At 40.6% G+C, this 16,882-nt stretch overlaps 1 protein-coding gene across 3 annotated transcripts in view; it reads left to right on the plus strand.

Moving 5' to 3' along the window:
* ZNF18 (zinc finger protein 18) overlaps window positions 1–16,882 on the plus strand; it is a 31,338-nt gene that overhangs the window by 519 nt on the left and 13,937 nt on the right. Inside the window, exons 1-4 of one of the 3 annotated variants that reach the window (XM_046676368.1) lie at window positions 795–868; window positions 12,389–12,868; window positions 14,625–14,814; window positions 15,209–15,300. In XM_046676368.1, the coding sequence (XP_046532324.1) occupies window positions 12,479–12,868; window positions 14,625–14,814; window positions 15,209–15,300 (672 nt within the window). In that variant the 5' untranslated portion in view covers window positions 795–868; window positions 12,389–12,478. Of the gene's footprint in view, window positions 1–794; window positions 869–11,844; window positions 12,869–14,624; window positions 14,815–15,208; window positions 15,301–16,882 lie in introns of those variants that run through there. The other 2 variants (XM_046676367.1, XM_046676370.1) reach the window with 2 other exon arrangements.

Genomic DNA, 16,882 nt, shown 5'->3' on the forward strand with positions numbered 1-16,882 from the left:
GCGCGGGCTGGGCGGGCCTGGCCGCGGCCTCCCCGGGTCGGGCCTGGCGCCGCCCGCGTCCGCGCCGGCCTCGGCTGGGTCCCTGGGAGCGGCGGCGGGGTGGGCGGGCGCGCGCCTGTGCGACTGGGAGCGCGCGGGCGGCGGCGAGTGCGGGGGAGGGGCGGCGGGCTGTGAGTGGGCTCCGGCGGTGGAGACGCCCGTGCCCCGACCCAGCCCTGCGTCCCTGAGCCTGTGGGCGCCGCCGGACTCTCCCGCCACGTCGCTGGACTGGGACCCAAGACGGGCTCCTCCCTCCTGCCTTTCCCCAAAGGCTGGAAACGAGCCTCGGGAAGAGGGAACTCGCATGGGCTGATGGCCGGAATCTCTCTCCAGGGTGCCGTCGGCGTTGGGGGCAGAGGGTGGAGAATAGCTCCGGGGGAGCATTGCCCAGAGCCTTGCGGGGCTCGAGCAGCGGTGGCCTCCGGGGCGCTAAGTGCCCGGTGCCCCTCCCTCCTCCTCCAGCCGTTTGTGATACCCGCCCCCACAAATTTCCCAACGTTGGCAGCTCTCCTTCCCGACGCACAGGCGTTAGAGCTCTCTGGGTTTGAATTTGGCTGCCTCTGTGAGCCTCAGAGGTTCCTGATCTAAACTTTAATATTTACCTTGCAGAGTGATGGTGAGGATTAGAAATGACACGAACAGGGCCCAAATGGAGCTGATACGTAGTATTAAAGAAAAAATTACTCAGACACTCGTTAGGTGTAAGGCAGACTTTATTCGGGGGGACTGCTACAGTGGGATTTTGCAGTAGCAGAGAGGAATTGGGCTGTCCTGTGAATACAGCAAGGGACAAGTGGAGAATTATAGCCAAGGAGCAGCGCAGGGGTTGGTGAGTGGAAAATTACTAAGAGGAAACTTGTGGGGTAAAGAGGGATTCAATCTAAACCGACTTGGCAGGAGTTTTGCTGAAGGCAGGCCAGGGTGATAAGGAATTTGATCAGGTGTCTAGGGTGTTCACATATCAAGGTTGGGGAATGTAGAATTTGATCAGATTTTAAAGGTGGGGGATTTTCCCTAAATGGGACCCAGGAAGATTCTGGCAATAACTGGACCAAAGGGGCCAATGACAGAGCCCAAGGGCCAGGCCTAGTCAAAAAGAAGATTCTGGAGCTTGACTAAAGTTTGGTCAATAGTAGGTGCACAACAAATGGTTACTTATATGTGTATATATAGTATGTATACTTACCTAGATGTACATTTTAAATTCATTCTAATTTGTTATAGCTTTAATAAGTATAACAACTATACATTTAGAATAACTTAGAATTTTTTTCGTAACAGGAGCAGATTCTCATGAAGTCATTGTGATATAAACCCATAAACCATCTATAAGCAATTTAATTTTGAATAAATTTCAATAACTGAATAATTTATTTGAATAAATAAGCAATTTTTCTTGCCTTCATGTGAAAGTATAATTTGCTAAAATCAGATTTAAATATTTTATAAGGTTTATAATTTTCCCTAAATGTCATTTCCCCTAAATGTTCTCGCAACTGCTGTCTTAATTCAGGAACCAAATAAATTTGAGTAAGTCTACCCATCGGTCTCTTGCTGTCTCAAATCTTTCTACTTGTTGTTTGAAACTCAGAAGCCAAACAGATTAACACAGTGAAGGATACTTGTATATTTTTTCGATTTTTAACCATATTTATTTAAAACTGTACATTTCCGTCTCAGTAGTGCTTTTGTGGTTTCCTACAATTTTGATATGTTGTGTCTTCGTTATCATTCAATATGAAAATATATTTTAATTCATGATCTTTTTTCTTTGAGCCTAGGTTATTTGAGTGTTATTTAATAATTTCTGTATTTTGGCATTTTCTAGATATTTTATCGTTATTGATTTCTAATTGAATTGCACTGTAGTCAGAGAATATATACTTTAAGATTCCAGTCTTTTGAAACTTAATTATGCATGTAGTCTGTTTTGGTGAATGTTTCATATGCCTTGAAATGAATGTGTATTCTGCAGTTGATGGGTCTGTGTCAATTAGGTCAAGTTGGTTGATAGTGTTATTCAGATTTTCTGTATCCTCACTGATGTTTTGCTTTTTTGTCTACTTGTTCTGTCATTTCCTGAGAGAAGGCTGTTAAAATCTCTAGCTGTGATTGAGGATTTGTCCCTTTAGACCTGATAGTAGGTGCATGTATGTTTAGGATTGTTTTGTGTTGTAGGTGATTTGACCCATTTATCATAATGAAATGTGCCTCTTTTTCTCTTTGTCTTGAATTCTCTAGGTCAGATGCTAATATAGCCATACCAGCTTTCATGTGCTTGCTGTTCGCACAGAATGTCTTTTTCCCACTATTTTATTTCTGAACTCTCTGTGTCTTTATATACAAAATCTCTCTTGTAGACAGCATATGGTTGGGTCTTGCTTTTTAAAATCTAACAATCTCTACTGTATAATACAAGTATTTAGTCCATTTACATTTAATGTAATTATTGATATGGTTGGATGTTAGTCTACATTTTCTTTTTTTTCCATTTGATCTTTCTGGTTTTTCTTCTTCTCTTTATCCTTTCCTATCACATTTTGGGTTATTGAATTTTTTAGTATTCCTTTATTGGCTTTTCAGCTATACCTCTGTATAATATTTTTACAGGTAGCAGTATGCATCCTTAAATGATCAAAGTTTACTTTAACTTATCAGAGTCTGCTTTAATATTGTACCACTTTATACTTCACAATTCACATTTCTCATTTCCTGCCTCTCAGTTAACACCTTTACACATCCCATTTGTCACCTGACACCGCCACTCACTTCCCACTTCCTGCTTCTCAATTAGCAGTTCATAAATGTAATAAGTGAACAACAGATTAATTCCATTTACCCCTTTCTTTATGCTATTTTTATATCTCTTACTTCTATTGATGTTGTGTTCTACTTATACTATTGTTATTTTTGCTTTTAACAATCAGTTGTCTTTTAAGGAAGTTAGAAGAAATAAAGCATAGTGTTCTATATTTATTCACCATATATTTACCGTTTTTGGAGATCTTCATTCCTTTTTGTAGATGAGTTTCCCTTCACCTGAAAGAATACCCTTTAGCATTTCTTGCAGTATAAGTCACTGGTGAAAAATTCTCCGAGTTTATTTATCTGAAAAATGTCTTTATTTTAATTCTTGTTTTTGAAAGATGCTTTTGTTGGATGTGGAGTTCTGGGTTGATGCTTCTTTTTCTAGAATTTGCATTTGGTTCTTTTTGTACTTTTTTGTTTTTGTGGGAATGATCTTTTTTTTAAAATTTAATTTTTATTGAGTTAATGATAGGTTACTATCTTGTGAAATTTCACTTGTACATTATTGTTTGTCAGTCATGTTGTAGGTGCACCCCTTTCCCTGGTAGCCACTAATCTGTTCTCTTTGTCTACATTTTTAAATTCCTCATATGAGTGGAGTCATACAGAGATTGTCCTTCTCTATCTGGCTTATTTCCCTTAACATAATTCCCTCAAGGTCCATCCATGTTGTTGCAAATGGGATGATTTTGTTACTTTTTACGGCTGAGTAGTATTCCATTGTATATATATACCACATCTTCTTTATCCAATCATCTGGTGATGGGACTTAGGTTGCTTCCGTGTCTTGGCTATTGTAAATAATGCTGCCATGAACATTGAGGTGCATGGGACTTTTGGAATTGCTGACTTCAAGCTCTCTGGATAGATACCCAGTAGTGGGATAGCTGGATCGTATGGTAGTTCTATTTTTAATGTTTTGAGGAATCTGCATACTGTTTTCCACAGTGGATGTACCAGTTTGCATTCCCATCGGCAGTGTATGAGGGTTCCTTTTTCTCCACAACCTCTCCAACATTTGTTACTTTTTGTTTTGGTTATTTTATCATTCTAATGGGTATAAGGTGATATCTTAGTGTAGTTTTGATTTGTATTTCCCTGATGATCAGCGATGATGAACATCTTTTCATGTGCCTATTGGCCATCTGTATATATTCTTTGGGGAAATGTCTGTTCATGTCTCCTGCCCATTTTTTGATCAGGTTGTTTGATTTTTTGTTGTTGAGTTGTGTGAGTTCTTTATATATTATGGATATTAACCCTTTGTTGGATGTATGACTTGAAAATATTTCTTCCCAGTTAGTGGGTTGTTTTTTTGTTTCAATCCTGTTTTCCTTTGCCTTGAAGAAGCTCTTTAGTCTGATGAAGTCCCATTTATTTATTCTTTCTATTGTTTCCCTTGTCTGAGAAGACATGGTGTCCGAAAAGATCCTTTTAATACTGATGTCAAAGATTGTCCTGCCTGTATTTTCTTCCAGAAGCCTTATGGTTTCAGGTCTCACCTTTAGGTCTTTGATCCATTTTGAGTTTATTTTGCTGACTGATGAAAAAGAATGGTCAATTTTCATTCTTTTACATGTGGCTTTCCAGTTTTCCCAGCAACATTTGTTGAAAAGACTTTCTTTTCTCCATTGTATGCCCTCAGCTCCTTTGTCGAAGATTAGCTGTCCATAGATGTGTGGTTTTATTTCTGGGCTTTCAATTCTGTTCCATTGATCTGTGCACCTGTTTTTGTACCAGTACCATGCTGTTTTGATTACTGTAGCTTTGTAGTATGTTTTGAAGTCAGGGATTGTGATGCCTCCAGCTTTGTTCTTTTTTCTCAGGATTGCTTTAGCAATTCTGAGTCTTTTTTTGCCGCATATGAATTTTAGGATTCTTTGTTCTATTTCTGTAAAGACTGTCATTGGGGTTCTGATTGGGATTGTGTTGAATCTGTAGATTGCTTTAGTTAGAATGGACATTTTAACTATGTTTATTCTTCCAATCCATGTACATGGAATGTCTTTCCATCTCTTTATTTTGTCATCCATTTCTTTCAGAAAAGCCTTGTAGTTTTCATTGCATAGGTCTTTCACTTCCTTAGTTAAGTTCACCCTGAGATATTTTATTCTTTTTGTTGTGATTGTGAATGGTATTGTGTTCTTGAGTTCTTTTTCTGTTAGTTCCTTATTAGACTATAGAAATACTACTGATTTATGTAAATTGATTTTATACCCTGCAACTTTGTTGTAGTTGTTGATTACTTCTAAAAGTTTTCCAATGGATTCTTTGGGGTTTTCTTTTCTTTTTTTTTAAAGATTGGCACCTAGGCTAACAACTGTTGCCAATCTTCTTTTTATCTCCCCAAACCCCCCTGTACACAGTTGTATATCTTAGTTGCACATCCTTCTAGTTGTGGGATGTGGGACGCCGCCTCAACGTGGCCTGACGAGTGGTGCCATGTCCGCGCCGAGGATCCGAACCCTGGGCCGCCGCAGCAGAGCACGCAAACTTAACCACTCAGCCATGGAACCAGCCCCTGGGGTTTTCTATATATAAGATCATGTTGTCTGCAAACAGTGAGAGTTTCACTTCCTGCCTCCCTATTTGGATTCCTCTTATTCCTTTTTCTTGCCTGATTACTCTGGCCAGTACCTCCAGTACTATGTTAAATAAGAGTGGTGATAGAAGGCATCATTGTCTCATTCCTGTTTTCAGGGGGATGGCGCTCAGTTTTTGCCCACTGAGTATGATGTTGGCTGTGGGTTTGTCATATATGGCTTTTATTAGGTTGAGGTAGTTCCCTTCTATCCCCATTTTGTTCAGAGTTTTTGTCATAAATGGCTGTTGGATCTTGTCAAATGCTTTCTCTGCATCTATTGAGATGATCATGTGGTTTTTATTCGTCAGTTTGTTGATGTGGTGTATCATGTTGATTGATTTGCGGATGTTGAACCATCCCTGTGTCCCTGGTATGAATCCCACTTGGTCATGATGTATGGTCCTTTTGATGAATTGCTGAATTCAGGTTGCCAAAATTTTGTTGAGAATTTTTGCATCTATGTTCATCAGCGATATTGGCCTGTAGTTCTCCTTTTTCGTGCTGTCCTTGTCAGGCTTTGGTATCACTGTGATGTTGGCCTCATAGAATGTGTTAGGAAGTGTTCCATCCTCTATAATTTTTTGGAATAGCTTAAAAATGATAGGTATTAAATCCTCTCTGAAAGTTTGGTAGAATTCCCCAGGAAAGCCATCTGGTCCTGGGGTTTTATTCTTTGGGATGCTTTTGATTGCTGTTTCAATCTCTTTCCTTGTGATTGGTTTGTTCAGATTGTCTGCTTCTTCTTGACTAAGCTTTGGTGATTGTAGGAGTCCAAGAATTTATCCATTTCCTCGAGGTTATCTGTTTTGTTGGTGTATAGTTTTTCGTAGTATTCTCTTATAATCCGTTGTATTTCTGCAGAGTCTGTTGTTATTTCTCCTCTTTCATTTCTGATTTTGTTTATTTGAGCTTTCTCTCTTTTTTCTTTGTAAGTCTGGGTAGGGCTTTGTCAATTTTATTTATCTTATCAAAGAACCAGCTCGTTGTTCCATTGATCCTTTCTACTGTCTTTTTTGTTTCAATAGCATCTATTTCTGCTCTGATTTTTATTATTTCTCTCCTTCTGCTGACTTTGGACTTTGGACTCTTTCTCTAATTCAGTTAGGTGTAGTTTAAGATTGCTTATTTGGGATTTTTCCTGTTTGTTAAGATGTGCCTGTATTGCAATGAATATTCCTCTTAATACAGCTTTTGCTGTATCCCGTATGAGTTGGTATGGCATGCTATCATTTTCATTTGTGTCCAGGTATTTTTGGATTTCTTCTTTAATTTCTTCAACGAGCCATTGCTTGTTCAATAGCATATTGTTTAGTCTCCACATCTTTGTTCCTTTCTCAGCTTTTCTCTTGTAATTAATTTCTAGCCTTATAGCATTATGATCTGAGAAGATGCTTGTTATTATTTCAATTTTTTTAAATTTGTAGAGGCTTGCCTTGTTTCCCAACATATGGTCTATCCTTGAGAATGTTCCATGCGTGCTTGAGAAGAATGTTTATTCTGCTGTTTTTGGATGAAGTGTTCTATATATGTCTATTTAGTCCAACTGTTTTAGCTTTTCATTTAGCTCCACTGTTTCCTTGTTGATTTTCTGTCTGAATGATCTGTCCATTGATGCGAGTGGGATGTTGAGGTCCCCTACTATTATTGTGCTATTTTTGATGTCTTCTTTTAGGTTTGTTAATAGCTGCTTTATGAACTTTGGTGCTCCTGTGTTGAGTGCATAGACATTTATAAGTGTTATTTCTTCTTGATGAAGTGTCCCTTTGATCATTATATTTTGGCGCTCTATGTCTCTCTTTACTTGCCTTATCTTGAAATCTGTTTTGTCTGATATAAGTATTGCCACAACTGCTTTCTTTTGTTTGCTATTAGCTTGGAGTATTGTCTTCCACCCCTTCACTCTGAGCCTGTGTTTCTCTTTGGAGCTGAGATGTGTTTCCTGGAGGCAACAAATTGTTGGATCTTGTTCTTTAATCCATCTTGCCACTCTGTGTCATTTTATTGGAGAGTTCAATCCGTTTACATTGATGGTGATTATTGATGCATGAGGGCTTAATGCTGTCATTCTGTCGCTCATTTTCTGGTTTTCCTGTGTTTCCTTTGTTTCTCGTCCTGTGTGCTTTAGCCTACCCATTGACTTCTGCAATTCCTTATGCTGGGTTTCTTAGCTTTTTCCTTATTTATGTTTTGTGTCTCTGTTCTGTTTTTTAGTTTAATGGCTACCCTGAAGTTTGTATTCAGAATCTCATGCATACCATAGACCATTTTCTGGTGGTCTCTTACTGCCTTAGCCTAAACTGATTCAGTCCCTTTCCTCCTCCCCTCGTAAATTATTATTTTCATCTCTTATTCCAACTTGTGTTGTGAGTTTGTGGTTAGAGTGATAACATTGTCTTTGCTTTGGTGATTTCCTTCCCTTTATCCTAATGTTGTAGTTGAATATTTGCTATCCTATTCTGATTCTATCTGTCTCCCTACTTTGTGTTTTGTGACCCCTTTTTCCCTTTTTTTCTTTTTTCAGGTATGAGGGCCTTCTTGAGGATTTCTTGTAGTGGAGGTCTTGTGGCTACGAAGTCCCTTAGCATTTGTTTGTCTGGAAAAGATTTAATTTCTCCCTCATATCTGAAGGATATTTTTGCTGGATAGAGTATTCTTGGCTGAAGATTTTTTATCCTTTAGTTTTGAATGTGTCATTCCAATCTCTCCTAGCTTGTAAGGTTTCTGTGGAGAAATCTGCTGAAAGTCTGATAGGGGTTCCTGTGTAGATTATTTTCTTCTGCCTTGCTGCCCTGAGTATTCTTTCTTTGTCATTCATTTTTGCCATTTTTACTACTTTATGCCTTGCAGTAGGTCTTTTTACATTGACAAATCTAGGAGATCTAACAGCTTCCTCCACACATATTTCTCTCTCAATCCCTAGATTTGGGAGGTTCTCTTCTATTATGTTGTTGAGCACACTTTCTGCTCCATTTTCCTTTTCCACGCCCTCAAGAATACCGATGATTCTTAAGTTGCCTTTTCTCATTGAGTCAGCTATTTCTCGGAGGTTTTCTTCAGTTTTTTAAATTTTTAGTTCTCTTTCTTCCTCTGTCTGGAGCCATTCAACCTGTCTATCTTCAATTATGCTAATTTGCTTCTTTATGATGTCTACGTGGGCATTCAGGCAATCTCTATTCTGTTTTATCTGATCCATTGTATTTTTCATCTCTAGTATTTCTGATTGAGTCTTCTTTATAGTGTCAATCTCTTTTGTGAAGTAACTCCAGAACTCGTTGACTTGTTTCTCTATATTTCCCTTTACCTCATTGAGTTTTTCGATGATAGCTATTCTGAATTCATTGTCACTTAGTTTACCTATTTCCAATTCCTCAGGACATACTTCTGTGTTTTTATTGTTTTCCTTCTGGTCTGGAGCTTTTATAAATTGTTGGATGATAGAGAAACGGTTTTTACACATAATGCTATCATTTGGTTGCAGTTACAGGCTGTCACCACTAGATGGGGGTTGAGAGCTGTGCATTCTGAGCCTTTGGCCTTCAGCTGTGATGGCAGTGTGCAGCGCGGGTTGGGGGAGGAGGGGCACTTTCTCTCATGCGCACACCTGGATTCCAATCAGCTCTCACTCTCTGGTCTCCTGGGGCCTTGGCTTGATGGGGTACCCCTACACGAAAGCTTTCCCCTGTTAGAGGATTTCCGCTGCACGGGTCTGTGGGAGTCCTGGGTGATCCTGCAGATGCGCGGCCCCTACCCCGCTCCTTCCCTCTCAGAGCCTCCTGCCGCAGCTATCCCAGTCTCTAGGGGAGGGAGTGAAGTTCTCTCTTACCCCATTCCACCTCCTCCGATGGGGGGGCTACAACCTCTCCACCCTCTGTTGTTTCGCTGCTGTGGGATGATTTCTGTGCTATTAGGATTTTTTTGTTGGAATGTGGTTGTTCCTTATGGTTGTAATTCGGAGGGGAGAGAGTCCCTGGCGAGCTCACTCCACCATGATGCTGATGTCACCTCAGTGAAACTATTCTTGATGCTACTCTGCCCGGTCAGAACCGAGGGGCCTCAGAATGATCTTTTTTTAATTGAGGTAACATTGGTTTATAACATTATGTAAATTTCAGGTGTACGTCATTATATTTCGATTTGTGTGCAGATTACATCATGTTCACCACCCAAAGACTAATTACAATCCATCACCACACATGTGTCCCTAATTACCCCTTTCACCCTTCTTTCTACCCTCTTCCCTCCTGGTAACCACCAATCCAATCTTTGCCTCCATGTGTTTGTTGTTGTTTTTATCTTTTATTTATGAGTGAGAACGTACGGTATTTGACTTTCTCCCTCTGACTTATTTTGCTTAGCATAATACCTTCAAGGTCCATCCATATTGTTGCACATGGCAAGATTGCATCTTTTTTTATGGCTGAGTAGCATTCTATTGTGTATAAATACCACATCTTCTTTATCCATTTGTCCCTTGATGAACACCTAGGTTGTTTCCAAGTCTTGGCTATTGTGAATAATGCTGCATTGACCATATGGGTGCATATATCTTTATGCATTCGTGTTTTCATGTTCTTTGGATAAATACTCAGCAGTGGAGTAGCTGAATCGTATGGTAGTTTTATTCTTAATTTCTTGAGGAATCTCCATACTGTTTTCCATAGTGGCTGTACCAGTTTACACTCCCACTAGCAGTGTATGGGATTCCCTTTTCTCTACATCCTCTCCAACACTTGTTATTTCTTGTCTTGTTAATTATAGCCATTCTGACGGGTGTGAGGTGATATCTTATTGTAGTTTTGATTTGCATTTCCCTAATAATTAGTGATTTTGAACATCTTTTCATGTGCCTGTTGGTTGTCTGTATATTTTCTTTGGAGAAATGTCTGTTCAGATCTTTTGCCCATTTTTTACCTGGGCTGTTAGTTTCTTTGTTGTGGGATGTATGAGTTCTTTATATATCTTGGATATTAACCCCTTATCAGATACATGGCTTGCAAATTTCTTCTCCCAATTGTTAGGTTGTCCTTTTGTTTTGTTGATGCTTTCCTTTGCTGTGAAAAAGCTTTTTAGTTTGATATAGTCCCATTTATTTTTTCTATTATTTCCCTTGCCCACTCAGAAATCGTACTTGAAAATATGCTGCTGAGACTGATGTCGAGGAAACTCCCTATGTTTCCTTCTAGAATTTTTATGATTTCAGGTCTTACATTCAAGTCTTTAATCCATTTTGAGTTAATTTTTGTGTATGGTGTAAGATAATGGTCTACTTTCATTCTTTTGCATGTGGCTGTCCAGTTTTTCCAACATCATTTATTGAGGAGACTTTCCTTTCTCCATTATATGTTCTTGGCTCCCTTGTCGAAAATTAGTTGTCCATAGATGTATGGGTTTATTTCTGGACTCTCAATTCTGTTCCATTGATCTGTGTGTCTGTTTTTGTTCCAGTACCATGCTGTTTTGGCTTCTATTGCTTTGTAGAATATTTTGAAATCAGGGAGTGTGATACCTCCAGCTTTGTTCCTTTTTCTCAGTATTCCTTTGGCTATTCAGGGTCTTTTGTTGTTTCATATAAATTTTGGGATTCTTTGTTCTATTTCTGTGAAAAATGTCATTGGAACTTTGATAGGGATTGCATTGCATCTGTAGATTGCTTTAGGAAGTATGGACATTTTAACTACGTTAATTCTTCCAATGCAAAAGTATGGAGTATCTTTCCATTTCTTTGTGTCTTTTTCATTTTCTTTCAACAATGTTGTATAGTTTTCAGTGTACAAGTCTTTCACCTCTTTGGTTAAATTTATTCCTAGGTATTTTATTCTTTTTGTTACAATTATAAATGGGATTGTATTTTTTTGGGTTTTTTTTTTTTGCTGAGGAAGATTTTCCCTGAGCTAACATCTGCTGCCAATCTTCCTCTTTTAGCTTGAGGAAGTTTCACCCTGAGCTAACATCTGTGCCAGTCTGCCTCTATTTTGTGTATGAGTTGCCACCACAGCATGGCCGCTGATGAGTGGTGCAGGTCCATGCCTGGGGACTGAGCCTGGGCCCCCAAAGCGTAGTGTGCCAAACTTAAGCACTAGGCCAGGGGGCCAGCCCCTGCCATTGTATTCTTAGTTTCTCCCTCTGCTACTTTGTTGTTAGAGTATAGAAACGCAATTGATTTTCATATATTGTTTTTGTATCCTGCAACTTTGCTGTATTCATTTATTATTTCTAAAAGTTTTTTGGTGGATTCTTTAGGGTTTTCTATATATAAAATCATGTCTTATGCAAATAGTGACAGTTTGACTTCTTCCTTTCCAATTTGGATCCCTGTTATTTCTTTTTCTCGTCTGATTGCTCTGGCTAGGGCTTCCAGCACTGTGTTAAATAAGAGTGGTGAAAGTGGGCATCCTTGTGTGGTTCCTGTTCTGAGAGGGATAGCTTTCAGGTTTTCTCCATTGAGTACGATATTAGCTGTGGGACTTTTTGTACTTTCTATTTCTCTGTGTAAAGTCTCTATCTCTTTAATTAAGACTATATTTTCCTTTGAGTCTTCCGTCCATCTTTTTCTCCTTAATTTTGAATCACATTTTTAATGTCTTTGTTTGGCTTTGTTTTTTAGTCTCCAGACATATAGATGCAGACGTAAAAGTGTTTTGAAGATGAGCTGTTTACCTGGAAACCCATAGTGAAAATGCTTCATGTGGCATATTTCATTCTTCTAGTTGGTCTGGACATTTGAAGACCAAGAGAGAATGTTGTAAAATAGTCAGTGATGGTGACAGTTTAGAAATGATATAAGTGGTTTGCTTTGTGGCTTCAAGTTTACAATCTTTCAAAATAGAATAGTGTATCCACCGATTTCAGAAGTGTGGTGGTTGACTCCGAGGCTTCCCAGGTAGGGCAGGTGGATTTGTTCTTTCTGAAAATGTGTCCCTCTCCTCTGTATAGCACTTATTCTCGCTCCCTATCTAGTGTCCCTGTGAGAGACTCTGTGAAGACGTGGTTCTCCTCAGAGACAACTCCATCCCAGAAGCACTTCATCCAAAGGACTTGCCAAGCCAGATGATGCCTGTTGAGCTGGAGCAGGCACTAGTCCTGCTGCCGCCACTGGCGAAGACTGAGGACTCCCCATTCTCTGGACCAGATGCCATCCCTCGAGGGGAGCTCTGCAGCCCTGAGACAGCACGCCAGCGTTTCAGGCAGTTTCGTTACCAGGTGATGTCTGGGCCCCATGAGACCCTGAGACAACTTCGGAGGCTCTGTTTCCAGTGGCTGCAGCCAGACGTTCACACGAAGGAGCAGATCCTAGAGATCCTCATGTTGGAACAGTTCCTGACCATCCTGCCCGGGGAGATCCAGATGTGGGTGCGGAAACAGTGTCCAGGCAGCGGAGAGGAGGCAGTGACCCTTGTGGAGAGCTTGAAGGGAGACCCCCAGAGACTGTGGCAGTGGGTAAGCAGAGGGTATCATGATCTGTGAGTGAGCTACAGGGCTCCTCTGGGGTCTTCCCAGGTGTCTTGTTTTTTTTTTTGACACTAAATGTATGGGGTTTTCCACACCAACAAGCAGTTCTCCAGGTCTCCGATACCAGCTGGGTATCCTACAATTCAATTCAGTTCTGACACTATCTGGGGATGGCTCAGACCCCACAGGGTAAGAATCCGTCTCAGAAGACTGCCCCCATTTCAGACATCAGTTGTAATGTTACCACCCCAGGGGGCTTCTCTGTTCACTACAACACATGCCAGTAATCAGGAGGCAAAGTGGTAGGAGCGAAAGGACTTTATAACAGCTTGCTAACAAGGGGGAAGATGGCCGACTCATGTCCCAAAGAACCATCTTACAGAACAAAGGCTACTGGCCAGTTATATATGGGGCTGGTCTGTGAGTGGGGCAGACATCTGGTCCCAGTTCCTGATAGTCCTTTGTTTTACTGGATCTGCATCAGAGAATGGAGCAGTACCCTATACCCCGATCTTTTAGTTGTCATAGATGATGGCTATCAGCATGGGCTCTCTGCTAGGGGTCATCACATTCCAAAGAAACTCAAAAGAACAAAGTTATTATCTTAAAGCAGCTGGGAGGGACCTCAAAGTCTGATCTACAGAGCATGTCTGGTCTAGTTAGTCAGAGATCATTTAAAGTTACGATATGGTTTCTTTTCTGTAATATGACTTCCTTTTTGTTAACCTTGTATTGAGCTGGTATCAATAAGTTGCAAGGCCGCCATACTAATGACTGACTGGCTATAAATTTGGAGGTTCCCACAACCTCATCCTCAGGTTCGGTAATTTGCTACGATGACTCATAGAACTCAGGAAAATACTTAACGTTTACCAGTTTTTTATAGAGAATGTGACTCAGGAACAGACAAATGGAGGAGACGGGGGTGGCACAGAGCTTCCCACGCCCTCTCTGGGCATGTCATTCTCCCAGCACTTCCATGTGTTCAACTCAGAAGCTCCCTGAACCCCAGAGTTTAGGGTTTTTTATGGAGGTTTCATTACTTAGGCATGATTATTAATCACTGGCCAGTGGTAATTGAAAATTCTCTCCCTTCCCCAGAGGGTGAGAGCTGGGGCTGAAACTTCTAACCTAATCTCTTGGTTGGTTCCTCCATCTTGAAGCTTTCTAGGGGCCCACAGAGTCATCTCATTAGCATAAACTCAGATATGGTTGAAAAGGGTTATTAAGAATAACAAAAGGCACTCCTATCCTTCAGGGAATTCCACCGGTTTTAGGAGCTCTGTGCCAGGAATCTGGGACAAAGACGGAATATGTATTTCTTATTCCACATCACTGATCCCCATACCTCACCTAATTCTAAGACTCTCTGTGACTCTCAACACTTTTTAGCCATTAGAGATTGAAGATAAAGTCTCCCATCGCATTCCATCTTTAGACTAGAATGTTTGAGAAGTTGTTCAGAAGACTCCTGAGTTTAATCGGTGGAGACTGTCCAGTAGAAACACAGTATTAGTGGCATCTCTTGAAGGTCTCCCAGGCCTGGTTCACATGTCAGCTTTTGGCCTCTCTCAGGATGTTTCCCTCACTGGTTGCTGCTGGGCTGGAAAGAAAAGCTGGTTTTCTCTTTCCGTACTCTGCGTCCCTACTGCCTGCCACATGATCTGTTATAGAAGGTCAGCTTTGGATCTTTCAGAACCCCTCGCTCTGCATCTTTCAGTAATTAGTACCATGTGGTCTCTAGATCAGCATCCAAGTTCTGGGACAGGAGATCTTATCAGAGAAGGTGGAATCTCCAAGCTGCCAAGGGGGGGAAGTGGAGCCCCATCTTGAAGTGGTGCCTCCGGAGCTGGGACTTCAGACTTCACCCTTCGGGCCTGAGGAGCCACTCAGCCACATTGTGAAAGAGGAGTCTGACATGGAACAAGAATTAGGTGAGTGTGGTGCTCTCTTGGAGAAACTTGGGGACTGTAGTTAGTAGGCCAGAGTGAGCCGCTCAGATTGGGGTATCTCGGGAAAGTTTGGAGACAGGGTAGACTACGTGAATCCCTCTGAATTGGAGTTTCAAAGTCTGTAATTTAAACCATGTTATGACTGGGCCAGACCATTTGGATTTTGGTTGTGAGGAAGGAGGTGGAAGAAAATATGGGTGACATGGTTTGGAAGGATGCAGGGAGTTGGAGTTTGTTAGAGGGTAAACATGAGTTTTGAAATAATGGAGTGCGGAACAGGTATCAGTTCTAATTTGTGAGGATTTTTATCTGTACCTTCTGGGGAGTGGATGAGGAGGACATCTAGATTCTTCAGACCTCCTGCTTCTCATTTCAGTGATGGCTGCTTCCCAGCTTCCAGCCCAGCCTGAGGGAAGGCTCATGAGAGACCAGGACTTCGGAGCCTCACTTCTCCACACAGCACCTCAGGTGAGCTGGGTGCCCCTGTTTATCTTACCCCTGAACCAGGCTTTGAGGGTGTGTCCATAGTGAGGAGGATTGAAAAGGGAAGCATTCTCAGAAGTGGAGCGGAGGGGCCTTGCAAGGATAACGAGAATAATACATGTGGAATGAAACCTGAGTTTCACTGTTTCTCTAAGGCAGAATGTTTCCTAATTGTCATCTTGAATAATGAAATCTGGGCCCTGGAGGAAGTTGCTGTGAAGAGGTAATCTTGTCTCTATCCCACATACAGTTGGCTCTGTTTTCTTATTATCTTTGGGTTGTGCTAAGAAAAGACCGTATTTCATTTCCTAGTCTAGGCCTCTCACATAGGAGTCAGTTTGTGGTTTAGAATGGTTATGTTTACTGGGGGACAGGTGAATCTTATCCTCCCCCAAATTTCTGGAGGTATAATCGACAAACAGTAAACTGCATGTATTTAAAGTGTAGGGTTTGGTAAGTTTTTTGACATCTATATACACACATGAACCCATGATCACTATCAAGATAATAAACTTAGCCGTCACCCTCAAAGGTTTCCTTTTGCCATTTGTAATCTGTCCCTCCTGCCACTCTACACTCCTCCAGTCCTGAGGCACCTCCTAGTCTGCTTTCTGTCACCACACATTATTTGCATCATCTAAAATTTTGTATAAAGTGGAATCATGCCATATGTACTCTTATCTTTGTTCTTCTCCATATAGTGTATATTTCTTGCTTACTTTTAATATTTTCTCACTGGCTTTAAACAATGGGTGTGTGATGAGTGTTGGAGTCATTTTCTTCATGTGTTTTTTGCTTGGGGCTCATTGAACTTGGATCTGTGTTTTCATAGTTTTTATCAAATTTGAAAATTTTTGGCCATTATTTCTTCAGGTGTTTTTTCTGTCTCTCTTCCTTCTCTGCTTCTTTGGGGACTCTGAGAATAATACACGTGGGATGTGAATAATGATAATGTGTATACATATACAGTCATGTACCACATAACAATATTTTGGTCAATGATGGACTACATATATGACTGGTGGTCCCATAAGATTATAATGGAGCTGAAAATTCCTATGGCCTAGTGACATCATAGCTATTGTAACATCTTAGTGCAATGCATTACTCATGTGTGATGCTGCTGATGTAAAAAGACCTACTGTACTGCCAGTCATATAAAAGTATAGCAAATACAATTATGTACAGTACATAATACAGTACTGATAATAAATGACCATGTTACTGGTTTACGTATTTATAACTATGCTTTTTATTGTCATTTTAGAATGTACTCTTTCTATTCATAAAAAAAATTTTAGGGTAAAACAGTTGTTACGTCAGCAGCAGCCTCATACATCCCGTGTTTACTGTGTCTCTTGATTGCATCGTTTTCTCTCTTGCTTGATTTAATCTCATGTTTTTTGTTCATCACGGCCCCTAAGCATACAGAATCCATTGCTAATGTTGCCAGTAAGAGGCCACATTGAGTGATCGACCTGGAAATTAAAAGTGATTAAGGACTACAAAGGTGGAAAATCAATGATGGTTATTGCTTGCCAGTCAGGCATGTCCCATTACACCATAG

This window comes from Equus quagga, chromosome 11, assembly GCF_021613505.1.
Source record: "Equus quagga isolate Etosha38 chromosome 11, UCLA_HA_Equagga_1.0, whole genome shotgun sequence".
NCBI classification, from domain to species: Eukaryota; Metazoa; Chordata; class Mammalia; order Perissodactyla; family Equidae; genus Equus; species Equus quagga.